The sequence below is a fragment of the Pagrus major genome, chromosome 15 (genome assembly GCF_040436345.1).
Source record: "Pagrus major chromosome 15, Pma_NU_1.0".
Lineage (NCBI taxonomy): Eukaryota > Metazoa > Chordata > Actinopteri > Spariformes > Sparidae > Pagrus > Pagrus major.
Genome location: NC_133229.1, coordinates 13119829 through 13136642, shown reverse-complemented (window position 1 = coordinate 13136642; position 16814 = coordinate 13119829). Strand labels below are relative to the sequence as shown.

The following is a 16814-nucleotide window of genomic DNA, read 5'->3' as shown; positions in this document are numbered from 1 at the left end:
ATGTGTCAGTCCCTCGCATTCTGGGAGGTTCCTGCAGGCAGGGAAAAGGGCGGTATTGTACGGGGATTGTCTTGCAGTCAGAGCTGAGGGCAAAATAACACAGAGCGGTCTGCTGGACGAAGGCTAGCATTAGCTGCTTTAATTCATGGGAAACGAAGGTATGTATGAAAATTAACTCTTCCCACTTAGAGTCGTATATTCTGAATCTAACAAAGGTGTTGCGATAGCAGAAGCATTCACTGTGTCTGTAGAGGCCGGTAACGATGTGCCCGCTTGTCTCTGCTCACAGTTGTGACAGCTGCCATACAACAGTACGATGCGATGCAACAACCAGCGAAACAGCCAACGCTGTGGTTGTTTGAAACATAACCAACATTGCGGAAGATTAATTTTGTTGATTAACACAAGTTGTAGGACACATTAGATGTAGCGGCTCTGAGGCTAATATCGCATTTATGCAAATATTATGGTTGAAATTATCGAGCTATCTCGCTGCCGCTCGTGGTCAAGCTAGCTAGACCAACGGCCATAACCATTGGGAAACCCTTTCAAAATAAAACACGAATTGTTTTCTTAACAGAGATGCCTTCAATGGACAATATAAACTATAAAAAATGTAGTTTGATGCACATAATTGATATCAGTGACAAATACGTCATACTAAGTTTATGAAAGTAACCTTGCTTGCTTCCTTTAAAAGAATATAAATGTATTTATCCTCCTAAATCATGGCTTGATGCTATTATTTAAGTGACTAATTAATTTCTTTGTTCGTCTTATGTAAGAAATAGAAAAAGTATAGAATATTTAAATATGTAGATTCGGGCAAGTAAACGTACAAAATAGTTTGAAATCATATCAAGGTGAACCTTTTTAACATTTGAGATGACAGCGGATTTGATGGTTTGCCTTCTTACCTAAAAGATATGCAATGTTGTCACTTTAAATCAGAGAAGATAACTGTTTAACAAGTGACCTATAAAGCATTTTAACTTTCTGGGTCAATCATTTTATGCCCAGTTTAGGGCCCAGCTTTTATATGGTGCATGGTGGTAATCACCTCACTGCTGATAAAACATTTTGAATTATGTAAGTCAGACATAACATACAAATGTAAGTGTGACAACTAAATGGCCCTACATTCAAATTTATCCACTTTAAACACCTTTCACTGAGATTTTCTTCTACATTTGTGTATATGTATACATGAAAATGACAAATTAATAGAACCAAAAACAAGATATATTAATACAATGCCATAATCATCTAATTGAAATATTTTATTTGTTTGTAGTGAGATTACATCTTAAGTATATTAGCCTCCAGTAACCAATAAGATGCTTTTATTTTGAAAACAAACCCCTTACCGGAAATGAGTTTCTACAACCCGCCTGAAGGTTTGACGCAGGTTGTCAGACACCTAGCTAGCTAGCTGAGTGTGTAGCTTCAGTCCGTTTTGTTATGGTTGTGCTACAGTGGGTCAGGCTCGTTTGGCAGAAGTTTCAGGTTCAAGTCAAGTGCAAGTGCGTCACACACAGCTGTCAATACCTTTTGAGTTGCACCCGCGAAAGTTTTATTGCCAGGTATCGTTACCTCTGTTTTGCTAACACCTTGACACTTTGTATTCTTTCTGCAGAGGCACAATTTTAAAAGTGGCAGAGCAGCGCCGTGAATCATGAATCTGCTATGAGTGACTCAGGAGGACAGCTGGGGCTTCGTTCGGTGCTGCCCGGGGCACTTTCAGCGACCTGGAAGATCAGGAAGGAAACCAGCAGGAGAATCTTGTCATTCCTGACTTCCTCAACGCCCTGACTGGTGCTGTACCTGGAGGTGTGGAAGACATGGCCAGTCCACAGCAGACTGAGCTGGCATACGCGTGGGAAAAGTACATGGACTGTAGACTGCAAGGAGCTGATCTGCAGGTAGGAGACGGTGTGATACAGGCTCAGCTCAGGGTCTTTGTCTGAGTGCTTACTTTTCATTTCCAGGACTACAAGGCAGTGGTCCTGGAAACATGCTTAAGATTCAGGAAATCTTATAAGGAAGGTCTTCAGTACATTTATGTATATCTTTGTCTGTTCGGGTGGTGTCAAAGTATTTGTATTCATCATCTTTAAGTTGCAAAACTGGTTCATTCATAAATAATAGCAAATTATTCTTAATACAGTTTTTAAATACAGCCCACTCTGGCACTCTGTTAAGAAGTTTGATTCGAGCCACCAGAATCCAGATATTTAGTCCTCACTGCATCTTAACAGTTGTAGGTAGCTTGTGTCGCTCGATTCCAAGCTAAATAAAATGTCCACTAAGTTAATTTCAATCCAACAATAGCAAACATTGTTCAGATACATTCCTTTAGTCTGCTACTTGTTGTTCAAACTGCCTAAGTTACCTTCCTGTTTTTGTCTCAGCTGTCCCACAGTGAGTGACCCTGAACTAGAAGTGGCTTCTGCAAAATGCTGATGGTGTTAGATTGTGAAAAAAAAAGGCATCACACAAATTCCTTAATAGACAATCAATGAAGAATATGTGGCGTTTAGAAGTAAAAATAGAAATTAGCACATTTATGGCTAAAACTAATTACAGATGTCTGTTTTTGTAAGATTTCCTCCTTATAATCAGAGAAGATTGTCTTCATATTTAACTTATTTTGTGCAGAAGTAGACATAATTGTATGAGGAGGTAACCGCAGTCTGGAAAGTTGTTCTGTCATTGTGGTAGGAACAAGCAGTAAAAATAACTCTGAACGAAAACGATTTCCCGCGATGCTTGGGACATGTTTTGAATCCTCTTCAGCATCCTTTAGGTCCCCAGATGTTACCTTTTTAGAGGCAGATATTTAACTGACATACACACAGACACACACAAGCATGGACCGGCAGTGAGTCACAGCACAGAGGTGGAGGCAGGTGTAAACCACAGCTTGCTTATTACCAGTGTTGTGCAATTGCACTTTTGTCTCTGTGTCGGCGTTTCGGAGAAGTGAGTGGTGGTTCTGAAATCTCTATCAGGCCACTGCAGCTCTTTTCTCCCCCCCCCCCCCCTCCTGCTGTCAGAGAACTAACAGCAGCCAGATCACGAGACTTGGATTAGGATCGGACTGCAGGCTAAGAGTGATCTGCCCCTCGTGCACACACACACACACACACACACACACACACACACACACACACACTGCACAGATGAGCTGATTTATTCTAGCCCATTATTTTTGATTTATGTGCAAGCCGTCCTTAAAAACAGACCTGAGAGCTGAGAAAGCCTGTAGTGTTTTTTTTAATTCTTGGAAATAATGGCTTCCTTCCTCTATCGTCATCATGTCTGTGGTGGTGTGTCGTGCTTCGTTGCTTTGTTAATCATGTCTGTGTGCATTAGGGAAATCAGCTGCAGGAATCGTGCTGCCTTCTTCTCAGTCGTCATAGTAATACTGTCGTTGGACGACTGCACCAAGCAGGCTGTGTGCCTTTCTATTACTGGTAACTTTTTATGTCGCTTTTAGTTGTGACAAGCCTCTTGGGACGACTGTGTTAGCTCCTGCGTTTGCCACCTTTGCAATGATCAAAGTGTGTGTGTGTGTGTGTGTGTGTGTGTGTGTGTGTGTAAGATGCAGAAAGATGGTTAAGTGAGCGCAGCTGTACTCTCCAGTTTGCTGATACCATAGCTCTCCCTCCTGATTGAATCCGATGGGGACACAGTGACAGGCACTCACATGGATACTGTTGCAGTGCTGATGTTTTTTCAAGCTTAGTTTGACAATCATATCTGTACACATGTGTGTACTATACATTCCTATACTTAAAGTGCTGTCTGTTTCTCATTGCAGTCAGTAAGGGCACAGGTCAACATGACAAAGTGATCATGGAAACTGTCCAAAGACTGAAAGGCCCATCAGACAGCAAGACTCTGCCCTACAGCTCTATAACCAATTCTGTGATGATCAGACTTAAGAGTGAAATGTCGAGGGGCTAAAAGACGCCTTCTCCTGCAGCATTCAATAAGGTCACAATGAAAAACGTGTGAAAGTACAAATGCTGCAGGCCCACTCCTTTTTCTCTGTCTCCCTCATCTTTTATCCTTTAAATTCTTGTCTCTCATCTCTCCACTTTACATCTACATTTATTAATCTCTCGCGAGTAGGAATGGGAATCGATAACTGGTTCCAAATTGTCCAGCCTTTTAAAACATATGTCTTCAAGCTTATCGATTCCTTTTATTAGTGCATCTGAAAGTTTCAATTGCAAAACAGTGATGTCAGACTCGTGCGCCTTTGCTGCTTGAAACTTGCAACAAAAAGGAGTCACTCGGACAGGAACAAATGGGGCGAAGCGTGGCTTTCTTTCATGTAGAAAAATGACAGCACTGCTAGTTGAAATGTCTGTTAGATGATAGTTTCAAGTAAGGTTGGAAACAACAGCCAAACGCTGAAATATCTTTCTCTACAACATGTGCTTAAACTCCAAGAAAGACTTGTATTTGCCGCTGCTACCCACTTCACGTCCATTACAGAGGTCAGATGCTCTGTGTTATAATAAAATAAGTGCGAGGCGGAAAGGCTTAGCAGATTTCTTTCTTTGATTGAGAAAAACCTCAATGAAAATGAATGCTGTACAAGTATTTTGCTACTTCATCCATTTTAGATTACAACCGTTGCTACAGCTAGCTCTCAGGCTACAGTCAGCTCAAACAAAACTGATCAAGATCAATAAGGGAAGTGTTAAACAGAATCCATAAGGACATTGGTATCAGTAACATCTTATCGATTCACATTGTTACTCACTAGTGTTTCTGTTGCTTAATCACAGCACAGTAACACGACTAGGCTGTGTTGATTTGGTGGGGTCTAACCCTGACCGGATGTTTTGACCCAAGATTTCCTCTATTTGTTTCCTACTGTGACTTTCGTTCTCAATAAATACTTTTCTTTGAAAGCAGAAATGGCATGAAAAGTTTGGGGTCAAAAGAAACCACAGTCTTATTAGGGGTGGAGGAAAGTGTTAAGGTGGATCAGCCTTGCTCTGTGTATAAAAGAGAGTATTGGTTCAGTTTCACAGTTGTCACACACCCGTCCTCCCACTTGCTGTTCATTCAAATACATAAATGCTCCTTAAAGAATCCCATTTGCTATATGGAAACCACTACAATCAAAATCTCTTTTTGCATTTAATTTGTATCATTAACTTAAAGCATTATAGCTTCAGTAAAATGGGATTACTGGCATTAAGTCTTTCTTTCCATTCTTAAGAATTTCTTCCTTTATAAGGCCACAACTAGCGTATTACTGTGTTCTGCTTCAAGGGAAATTTGCCTGAGGCACACTTGCATCAACGTATCTGCAGGGACACTTTCATTCTGCTCAGTCTCTCTGAATGTTGATGAGCAGAGTTAATTTAGCAGAATGGTTACCTGGCCAGGAGCCAAGCAAGAGAAGACCAGGTTTTAGTTGCTTGTGGGATGTTCAGTTTCATTATGAGCCAACAGGATGTTTCAAAACACCAAAGTGGGGTATTTGGAACACTTCGCTTTTTTGGTCTTTGGTACTAAGGGACTCCAGCTTATTGATCCTTTCTGGCTATGTTTCACTCTTGTATCACTTTAAATTCAGTCACTTGCAGCCTTGGACTAATGTTGACTCTGGATGAGTTAAGCTTTCTGCATAAAAATGGACATTTTCCTGCAGGATGATCTGACTCATCTTGTAAGTATCGCTCTGTAACAACTCTGATATCAGTCATGCTTTTGACAATCTATAATAGTAATGAGCTGTAATGTTGAAGTCCATTGTCTTTACATTGTCATGTAATCTCTGACAACAGACACTTGTGTGTAAAGCTGCTTAAATATAGTGATTTTCTGAACTAGGACAACCTTGGTCACACATTCCTCCCACATTACTTGTCATTAGCTGTCTAAGCTCAGTTCTGTGCTTTACATTCCTCCGGTGGTAAAGCCCTGAATCCTTGTCTAAAGAAGATTAAACTTGTCATGCAAAGCATACGGCAAAATGTGGTGAATACTACAGAGGGAGCAAAGATGGCAGTGCTGGTTCACCTTCATCCCCAAACTTAAGCGTGTGGCTTATCAGGACTGAACAATCTGAGATGCAGCATACATTATTTCTCTGTTTTGTTTTGTTTTTTGTATTTTTTTGTAAAAACTGTGCTGCATTTTACTTCCATGAATGTATTATCAGAGACATTTCCCGCGTAGTAGGGATTTCAGCACTAACATTGCAATGTGAACATTTGCAATACTGCAGGAAGTGCAATGTCAAGTAAGGCAGCCTTTTTAATATGCATAACAACATAGTAAAAGCATTTACGGACAAAAACAAGGCCTCTCTAGTTCGTTGCAGACCACATTTTGGCCGTTGTCATGGCTCAAACACTAACATCCTTCATCGATATGATGTTATCTTGCTGCAGATTAACTCCGTACCCATTGTGTAATGATCCACTAAAGTTGAGCACGATTCAAGCTTAGATGAATAAACCCCCTGTTTTTGTCTGGTCAGAGTTGGATGGGTAATCAAATTATATTTAAGTGAGTGACAAAGGTTGTGACCGATCATTAAACCCCTTAATGTCTACATTAACTTTAAAGTTAAATACATAACGTTTTAAACTTTTTGCAAGAACTGGGACAAAGAGCTGCTGATTACGGCAAAACACACACATTCAAAAGCAAAATAGAGCTGTTCAACTCATCTGGTGTAAAGTTCTGTAATTTTGCATTTCCCAGAAAGAAAATATGTATATATTAAAGGCTTTAAAATGAAATATCAGCATGGGCAGATGCTAGGCCAATAAGATGATGTTTTACCTATGCAAATAGTTAAAGAACTAGTGAATTTGTGCATTTTTAAAAACACCTGTATGTCTGGTTCTTCCAGTAGGCTATCATGATAGGTGTCAAGGCAGAGTATGTTTATGTTCTTGTCAGGTTTCAAGAGTAGGCATTATAATATCTTAATTCCACTACACTACTTGTCTGCAAGTAGGTGGAAAAAAATCCAATATCTTGCATCCCTACCATGTGTCTGGCATTCAGGTCAGCTGTAATATGTATAACTGCTCTCACTATCTAAAGCAATTAAAGATAATGTGATGTGCATGGATCATATTCTGCATTTGAAGTGTGAAAAGTTAATGAAACTTTTTATAGTATTGTTTCCTTTTTTATTTTGAAGGTGGACGAGGCTCATATTGGTTTAAATTATATCGGTGTATCTCTGTAATTTGTTACTGCATGATTTTCTAATATGTAAACTGGGTTATTATGCACAGCCTAAAGGCAGGGTTGTTTCTCAGCAAAATGCTAATTGGACATACAGAACAGCACATTATCTGTTGGGAGTCACTACTTTAGTGGAGAATCATGGGATTACTCAGATAAGAGTGATTTCTTAACTAACATAAAAATAAAAAAACAACAAATTAGACCATTATCAGACTGGAGTTTTCTCAAATATACAGTAGAAATTACAGGCCAACTAATTGTAACATTAACATATCTGGCAACACATTAGTGTGATGAATCTGTTTCATTTAGTCCACAGTAATTTGCCATTAATACTCCTACACTATTTAGTAAACTCTCCATGACTAAGGTCTTTGCCTTTAGAGTGAAATTAAAGACAAAGAAAGCTTGCAGTCAGGTTTTGATTAGGCAGTCTTGTGATCATCACCCTTATGATTTCTAGCGCATCCTGACCTTGTTTATCAGAATGTATACGATGTAGGGAAGTAGCAATCTTAGCTTGTTGACCACAGGACTTTTCACATCTGCTTTTATTGTTCCGTCCTCAGTCTCAACCCAACAGCTACTTGCTCTGGTCTCCAGGGCTGTTCCAAACGATTGGCTGAACGGATGAATAATTCATCTCTCTGTTCTGGGTTGAGTCAGACTCCGACCACTGCTCCGTCTCAGCTTTTTCCACCCAGTGGCATGTTATTAAGTCAAATCTCACTCTCAAAAACACACTCTCTCAGTTCATTGGGGAAGAGAAAGGCCAGAGCAGGCTGTTTGGATTGTAATTTTGACCCACACCGTCTTGCACGCTATCTCCCCGTAATGAAAACAATGAAGCAGAGTGCGACACATTTTCATTTCCTCCACAGAGGCTATGCTTGAATAAAGGTCACTGCTTTAGACAGAGTGGACCTTACACTGACAAAAACACAAACATGCTTTTGATGTTAGCCTCTTGACATTTTGCTGTGTGTCTTAATAGGAAAAAGAAAGTTATTTGTGGTTTTGTGTGAAGCGGCTCTGCTCTCTGACTCGTAGTTTGTGTGGAAATGCGAAACGTTAGGGACTCCTCATGATGCTCATCACCCAAATGTCAAATTAGATCAGTAGGGATCTCAGATCGGAAAAAAACATTGCATAACCAACGCCCCACGTCCTCTCTCACGAGGACAGGATCACATCGCTTTCACTGCCTCTGCCAAGTTGTAGTCTACCCAATTATCCAAAGAGAGCTTGAGAGGAAAGTCTGTACCAGTGTGGGTGACTCAGCCGTCAGACTCCCATGACTAGGCCTCCCATGATTGCCATGTTGGTTAAAGGCAGAGTAAAAGACACAGGTCACAGAAGCCACCATATCCGAGCAATTATGCAAACTTTACTCTGGCTTTCCAAACATAGCAAATGTGTTTTCTGAGCAGTCTGAGGTGTCATTAAGCAGCAGTTTCAGGTTTACTATTCTGTAGCTGAATCTGACCTCTGACCATCCTGGAGCAGGCGAGAAAAAAAAAAGAAAATTGTTAGATATTAAAGAAAACAAGAGTGCTGCTGTTTTCCTCAATTCTATGTCTTCCGATATGCGCCAATATGTTTTTTTGGTGTTTGTTTTTTTCCTTAACATTATGCAGAAAAAGATGCCTTTTGGAATGAGGGTTAGTTTATTGTTTCAGTGCACTAATTTCATTTTGGACAGTAAAGTATATTATTAAACTATAAAATATCTTGTCTCCATTAGATATGTATCCTTGTCTTAAAGAGGTCATATTATAGCAAATTTTCAGGTTCATACTTTCATTTGGGGGTCCTAGTAGAATAGGTTTACATACTTTAAATTTAAAAAAACACATTATTTATCTCATATTTTATTTAAAAAAGTGTATGAAAATATATATTAATATAACACCTGTTACATTGTGACGCACATAAGTTACAGAAGTAAAGGCTCGACTCCAAACCAGGCATTTCAGGCAGTGCAGGAGCAGTGTTTTCTGTGGATGAGAGTAACTCCCTGTGGTGTGGACTTTGGGATTTTTCACTTTGCAGACCTTTTATATGCACAAAGATCCCACATAACACAATGAAGGAAAGGCAAGAGCATAATATGACCTCTTTAAGTGTTTGATAGCCACATTTGACAGATGATTTCAAAATGTTTATATATAAATACATGTCCTGTGTATTATAAAGATAAGATAAGCCCCTATATATATCTTTTTTACTCCCTAATAATTTGTTTCACTTTGGCCAATGGGGATCCACGAGCTAGACACAAGTCACCAGCAAAACAATTGTTTTCTATGGTAAGGTGTGCCTGGCATGAGCTCCTCTCCTCTGCTGCACAACACGGTTTTGAAAACGCTTTTAGAAGTTAAAATATTTTCAACTTTTCAGCGAAAGGCAGTGAGTTGAACCACTTTTCCATGATTACATTTGATGGCCGGCTGCACACGCAGCCCCTCCCCACAGGCGCACCACGCTGTTTTCCCCAAAACAGGCTTTTCAAGGCCTGTGCCTTTGACGATGAGTCTCTGTGTGATCGCAGACTAACTCTTGATACATATCACGTATATACGTATCATGATACGTTGCCCACGATGCCCAGGATGGTATCAAAATACAGCAAATACCCCTAAAAAGGCAAAATACATTATGTATTTATTCTCTGCATTGAGGTGTCTGTTTCCCAGAATTTGACAAGTGAAATGAAACAATCTACAAAAAAGTGCCTAAGTGGAGTCTTAGCTCAGTGCCTCTTTAACATGCACACACTGACTGCAACTTGTCCATGTCCACGTGTCCCATCGTTTCATTGTAAAATAGAGATATAGGAAGGTCTGCTTCCCCCAAATGATATTGTGTTAAATTATATTATATTAATTTGTCTGTAAACAAATTGTAAAGTAGCCAGAAAAAATAACTCTTAACATACAAATGGATATAAGTGAGATCCATAGCTGTATGTCTCAACCACCCAGATAGCTTGTGTATTTCTACTTGACAAATGAGCAAATGAAGAAGTTCATCAGAGCAGAGGAAAGGTCAAAGCTTTCTTGTTGTTTACAGAAATTCTTCTTGGAGCTTTGCAAACCGTTGATTTCCCCCTCCAAGCCGTATTAATCAGTATTGGCAGTCTTTCCATTATCAAATCACCCCGGCTGGTTTGTGCCGAGTGCATTGTAATATTGGATTAGAGCCTCGGAGGAAAAAACAACCCTGTTGCTGGGAAATTAGTGTTATCGTGAACCACTCAGTTTCCCTTGCCCATGTGAGGAATACGGCCACAACAGGTACACTGATAACACAAGGACAAACTCACTCATTTCAGATGCTCATTTTGGGAGATTATTTTTAATAGACTGAGTGCATAGCTCCAGCGAAGCTCCCGGGCTTATTTATTCAACTAATAATAGTTTTGGCAGCCTTGAAGCTTTGATTTCCTGCCAGTCACTCCCCCTGTTTATCTTTGCTCTCATCTGTTGCTGCATTTATTCTTTCCACCTTTATGTTCTTGTCAGCTTTCATGTTTTACCCCTGCTGTCCTCTCCTGTCTCTCTCATGATCCATGCATTTCTTTCTCTTCCTCTTCCCGTCTCCCGTGTGTGATGTTGTCCAGCCCCCTGGTGTGCAGTGACCCCCCCACCTACCTACCTACCTACCCACCCATCCCTTCACTGCTTGGGTGGGTTGTTGCCTCAGCTGTGTCACCTTGACCCCGGTGAGTGTGGTCAACTCTACACCTTCATTACCTGCACTTTAAATTTAAGGACGCTTGACATAAATGTGTTTCTCTTTGCGTGTTCACAAATATGCTACATTGGGTATTTGCTAGTTATATCTGTTTTGATAGCATTCATTGTGATAACAAGCCGGATAAAAATAAAACACGTTGACATTTCTGACACAGGAAGGAAGTTGAGTCACAACGAGAGTAGCCTTGGTCTCTTTACTCACCATGACAGTTAGCATCTACAGCCGAGCTGTGACTAAACTGCAGGCACCTGAATAACTGATTTGAAAGTTTCCCTCTTGTGTGTTAGTCATAGAGTGTGAGAAAATCAGTGTCACAGATATGCATAGCTTTCTTCTCAGCTGTTTTAGGGCTTGTGAAGTAGACACAGGCTATAGTAAACTCACTTTAGATGTAAACGATGCCATATTTGCTCTTTAAAGAGCTGTTTTATGTCATGTGCTTCATGTTTATGTCACTTTCTGATCTTCTTCTGAATATAATGCTAATAGATTGCAGAAATGAGTCTCATGCACAAATCTGTGTCCATACAGCCAACTGATTTGTTGTGGTGTAACTGTGACATAATGCGGCTGTACAAAGATATCACTGTGTACTAATTTCTATGGAGGTATACTACATACATGATAATCTTTGACTTGTAGTGGTTATTGGCTACCTGTAAAGTCCTCTGTGTGTGTGTTTCTTTAATCAAAGTAAACAAGTTTGTGTTTATATTTAGCGTTTTTTTTTTACCAAAATGCATTGTGTTTATTCTTGAGGTCCATGTTGAATGTGCTTTTTTCCTGATAGTTTTGAATACTTGAAAGCCTGCATAGTTTACCTTCTTGTTTGCTCTTGAGAAGTCTTCTTCGTCACCACCTTTGGTATGCGTGTTGTAGGCACTACTGTCACCAACTATTGGTAGAATAGCATGAAATTATCACCAAGATTGTGTACTGTGTTGCCTGTGTGCTCGTCCTTGTGCATGTTCAAAACCTCCACACTTAACGTACAGATTAAGTGCAGATTATGCATTTATACTCCAAACATCACTTTATTTTTTTTAATCAAATAATGTTTTTTTCTTAGAGCAAGCAATTTGTCGGGACTACTCACATGGGGGCTATTGATGAGTTGTGGTTGGTTCATTTATAAAAGTTTCAAGGATATTTTGTTCTTTTAGCAAACAAATTTGTTGTTATTGTGTGTTGATTAAAAAAGTGCATTTATTGCCTTCATTTCCTGTATATATGTTGCGGTTGGAGCTGCAACTTAATTGCTCAGTTGTCAACTAATCAATCAAACGACAACTGATAATTGATGAATCCGTTTGATTCATTTTTTAAGAATACAATTCCGGCTAAATGTGAATATATGGTTGTGGTTTCTTGACTCTTCTATGACAGTAAACTGAATATCGATTAATCGAGAAAATAATCTACTGATTAATCAAAATTGAAAATAATCGTTAGTTGCAGCCCTAGTTGTCTTACATTAAAGGGACTGATTGTTGAGAGAGAGGCATGTAAAATTAATCTTTTGATAACAGACCATATATTAGTGTCTGACTTGAAAATGTGATATATGTTGCTAGTTGAGGATTGTGCTTTATGAAGTCCACCATCTTGTCAGATTTAGATTGAAACCACATGATTCACCACTGTAGGCCTCCCGTTATAATTATAACAATTAAAAAGCAAATCAAAAGTATAGCCCTCCAATTTCAGTTCATTTTAATTTTTTTGTTTTTTTCCATTCTGTCAGTATCCTGCCGTCACAGGTCGGACTGTGTGTAATGTGGCTGGTTCTGTGTGGTGTCTGTTCCTCGGCTTTGTGACCCAGACACTCAGCGCAGCCACATCAGTTAGGGATCAGCGTTGCCTGAATGAATACAGTCAGTGGTGTCAGATTAGCGGAGGCTAGCTCCTGTGTGGTTTGAGAGACAGCAGGACGCTGGCTTAGAGAATCGCATGTCTGCCGGGACGGTATTAACATACTACCCTGGGACCGGTAATGCAGTTAAAAGTGGTCAGGTGGCTTGTGTCACTATTGAGAAAAGTCCCAATTTGTTTTGCCAACTGTGGTGGTGAGAGATTCCTGCCCAATGATCAGGCCCTGACCACAGCACTGTGAACTTTCTTTGTTTCTTTGTATCCCCAGATTCTCAGCACTATTATTTTATAAATTGTGATGTGAAATGATGAAATACTATGCTATCCTTCAGACTATTAGGTAACGAGTCTTAGCTTTGAACATGATTTAGGGGAGTGTGTTCCAAGATAAATCATAATGTCTGAAATATGCTTTGTAGTTCTGGGAGCTGGATCCTTTTTTTTTTTTTTTTATGATTTTCCCATGTAAAAAAGTATAAATAGGTGCTTTTTTGATTCAAGGGCTGTTGTATTGGGAGGCTATAGGGGACAAATAAAATGCACCTGACCTGATAAATCAATACCGTAGCAATAGTTTAAGGTAACGACATTAGCCGCTGTTACATCACTATCTAATTGACTGTGCCATCATGTGTAACGATAATAAACCATGAAATGATTTAGAGTAATGTTATAATGAGTGATCATGAAAAGGTTACTGTTGTTGTGTAGTGCAATTTTCAGTTCAGTTCCTCCTCGTGGGAGTGCAAGTAATAATCTGGGTTTGATTCATGTTGCTGCTCTTATCTCTCTGTCTGTTATCAGGTCAGCCTTCAGGGTCTGGAGAATTTCCTCTGTCTGTTCCATTATGTGCAGCATCACCCCAACCACAGCCCCAAAGATGCTCTCAAATTCTGGTAGGTCTCATCATTATTTTATCGTCTCTAACTGTTCTGTGATGGAGGGTTTTGTCTCAGTAAGGGTGGATTAAACAAAACACAGTCATACCCTCAGAGAGTACATAGTGTTAAATCAACACCGCAGTGAAAAAACTGGCTTGTTTGGTTTTATAGTGGGAAAACAGAGCACTGAATAATGTTCTTAATTCAAACAGTATTGGCCAGTTTTTACACTTAACAATAAAAGGAAGCATGTTATGTCTGAATTGGTATGAAACGAATGGCAGTTTTGAGATGGACTGGCTGCAGTGGCTGCAGTTACTTTGCTCTTTTTCAGTCTTTACCGACAAAAAGAAACTGCAGAAGTGACAGATTTATCCTCGTCATTTTTATGTCACACCACTATAGCAGAGGTTGCAGACTTAATGTAATCATGTTGCATTAGCTGTTGGAGTACCTTGCTGCATAGATTTACATACTGATGTGGAAAAAACTGTGGGACATTAGCACCTCAAGTGCCTCTTGTTTGTATTCTGTTCAGTGTAAATAAGTCACACACACACACACACACACACACACACACACACACACACACTACCTTGAATTAAGTGAGGGCATTAGCATTTGTGCGCTATGTGTTCCCTCAGACGAGACGTGATTAGTTTGAATGGGTTTTTGGTTAAAATGGCTGGAATAATGTCCTTGTTTATAAAGACAAGCTTAAGGCAGTTTAATGTTTCACTCTGTGAGATCAACCATTAAATGTTCAATTTTTTTACATTTGGGAGCTTTTGTCTGCAATAATTAAGGACGTAGCTAACAGATGTTGTAGAAATGGACTACCCACAATTTAGTAGATTTGCTAATTTATGTTGTTGCATTTATAGTTTGTTATAAATTGACAGTTTTTAAGTTAGTTTGTGTAGTATTACCCTGAAGTTGCGGAACCTTTCAGTGTTGGTAATGTTGGAGGAACATGAGCACAGATTAGCCTTTTGTGGCTCTTGGGAAGCTGCATGAAATCTCACTAATTGCCTCAAGTGTAGTCACTCAGTGGCTAAATTGCATTATGGGTCACATAATACTCCCCAAGACCTGTAAACATACTTTAATGTATACAATTGGTGGAGTAACCCTTTTAATATGTATTACAGTGTAGCATAAACCTTTAAATGCAGTGCTGATTTGTATCTAAACAGAACATATATGCATCTCTGAACCCTATGTTAATCCAAAGAGCTTCTTTTGGCATTAATGAGAACCAACAATCACAAAAAATTGTAATGATTTAAATTGTCGATAATCTTGATGTATTCAGTTGTCATTTACGAATGTCCATCACAACTGTTCGCAGTCCTGAGAGACGGATTCAAATTGATCAAACTAAAGAAACTAAAGAAGGAAACTATTCACATTAAATAAAATGCACACTATTAAATTCATATTTGCTGAACAACTAGAAACATAAATGAAGGATATCATGTGGATAAATTATGTTTGCCACCACAACATAATTTCTGCTCTTGATACACTATTAAAGGTGTACTGTACGCACAAAATTGCGTGTTCACAATGTGTATGAAGTAGCTGGAACTGTTCTAACCCATATAATATAAAAGTATTATCCATTTAAGGTGTTTTGTAATTACTTAAGAAAACTTCTTGAAACAGCCATGTCCTAACTTTTACCCACACTGAAAAGGACAGAGAGAATAAAGCGTCCACTGTGTAATTAACTCAGTCGGAGTGAAGAACATCACAGTAATTGGCCAGAGGGGAAATACAAAATATGAGACCTGCAGGAGACAGATGTGTTTTTCAACGGGCTGATATCGTGGCAGCCATTATCTCTGTTTACTAGGTTTCTAATCACTAACTTGTGGTAATGATAAAACAACTGAGAGGGTGTTGGCAAAAAGATGGGGAAGAAATTAGTCAGAATGATGCTTTTTTTATTTAACAAACAAATACTGTGTTTTAAAAAAATGAAGGGATTTTTTATTTTTTATTGTGTTATTTTCTATTGAATCTTTCTAAATTTCTTGGCGATGCAGCCTGAACTGTCAATATGTCAGCTGTTTGTTTTGAGGAAATTGTATTTAATTTAATCATATATTACATAACACGTTTTTTCTAGAGTTGATGAAGTCTGTGTTCTAGCTTTTACAGATATAGATGCAGTGTGGGCTGTATGATTAAAGCTTCTCTTTTGACTGAGGCTTGTGATGCATGTGTGTCTTAGATAATACAATACAAACACTAGCGTTATTATAAATTACAGTAGGTCTTACACATGAAGTATTGCAAGGTCACATTTTCTTTGGTTCATTGATACTCAGGAATTTTCCCTTTCCTCGGTATCATCCGCCTCACAGATGTAAATGCTGGACACACTAGAGAGATAAAAACAAAAGCAATCTTGTGCTAGTTAGAGTAGGGATGCAGTCAGACGTGCAGATAGCCTGTCAAACCATCTCAGATGTGTATCTGACCTGTTTGACCTGTCACCTAAATAAGCTCCACTGAGTGGAAAGACATGGTTCACCCAGACTAAAGCGAAATTATCATGGTGAGCTTGAAGGTCACAGTGTGCCACTAAATACTTAGTTTCGATACACTGTGTTTGAGAAGACACTTCAGTAAAAGTAAACAATATAAGTTAGAACAGTTGGAAATGGCTCAAAATTTAAAAGTTAGTTTACTTTCCTTTCAGAAATTCTTTTTGTGTCTGTAGCAACTGTCAACAAATACAACCAAAACTTGCAACAATTAAAGTGACACACACCACATGTCCCAAGGATTTGTTAAAAATGGGTTTACTGGAAGGTATAAAAATCTCTGGGCTCGGAAATCCGCAAAGGTGGTACCCTCTATTTCTGTCCTGAAAAGAAAAAAATCTTCACAAATGTGAAAGAAAATCCATCATAACTAATTTTATTCAGACATTTGGACATTTTTCAGCTCTTTCTCAGGTCTTTTGCCACGTTCAGTATGTGTATGGTGTCTGTTGTCTGGTATTAAAGTTAATTATCCACAGAGGAAGGGTTTTAAAGCTCAAGTTATAATCTG

General features: G+C 39.0%; 1 protein-coding gene across 9 annotated transcripts in view; it reads left to right on the top strand.

The window, feature by feature from the left end:
- Positions 1 to 88: 88 nt before the first annotated feature.
- lyst (lysosomal trafficking regulator) overlaps positions 89 to 16814 on the top strand; it is a 68588-nt gene continuing 51862 nt past the window's right edge. For 7 of the 9 annotated variants that reach the window (XM_073481389.1, XM_073481392.1, XM_073481388.1 and 4 more), the window contains exons 1-3: positions 89 to 158; positions 1637 to 1922; positions 13672 to 13763. In XM_073481389.1, coding sequence (XP_073337490.1) covers positions 1842 to 1922; positions 13672 to 13763 — 173 coding nt within the window. In that variant the 5' untranslated portion in view covers positions 89 to 158; positions 1637 to 1841. Of the gene's footprint in view, positions 159 to 1503; positions 1524 to 1636; positions 1923 to 10858; positions 10961 to 13671; positions 13764 to 16814 lie in introns of those variants that run through there. The other 2 variants (XM_073481386.1, XM_073481394.1) reach the window with 2 other exon arrangements.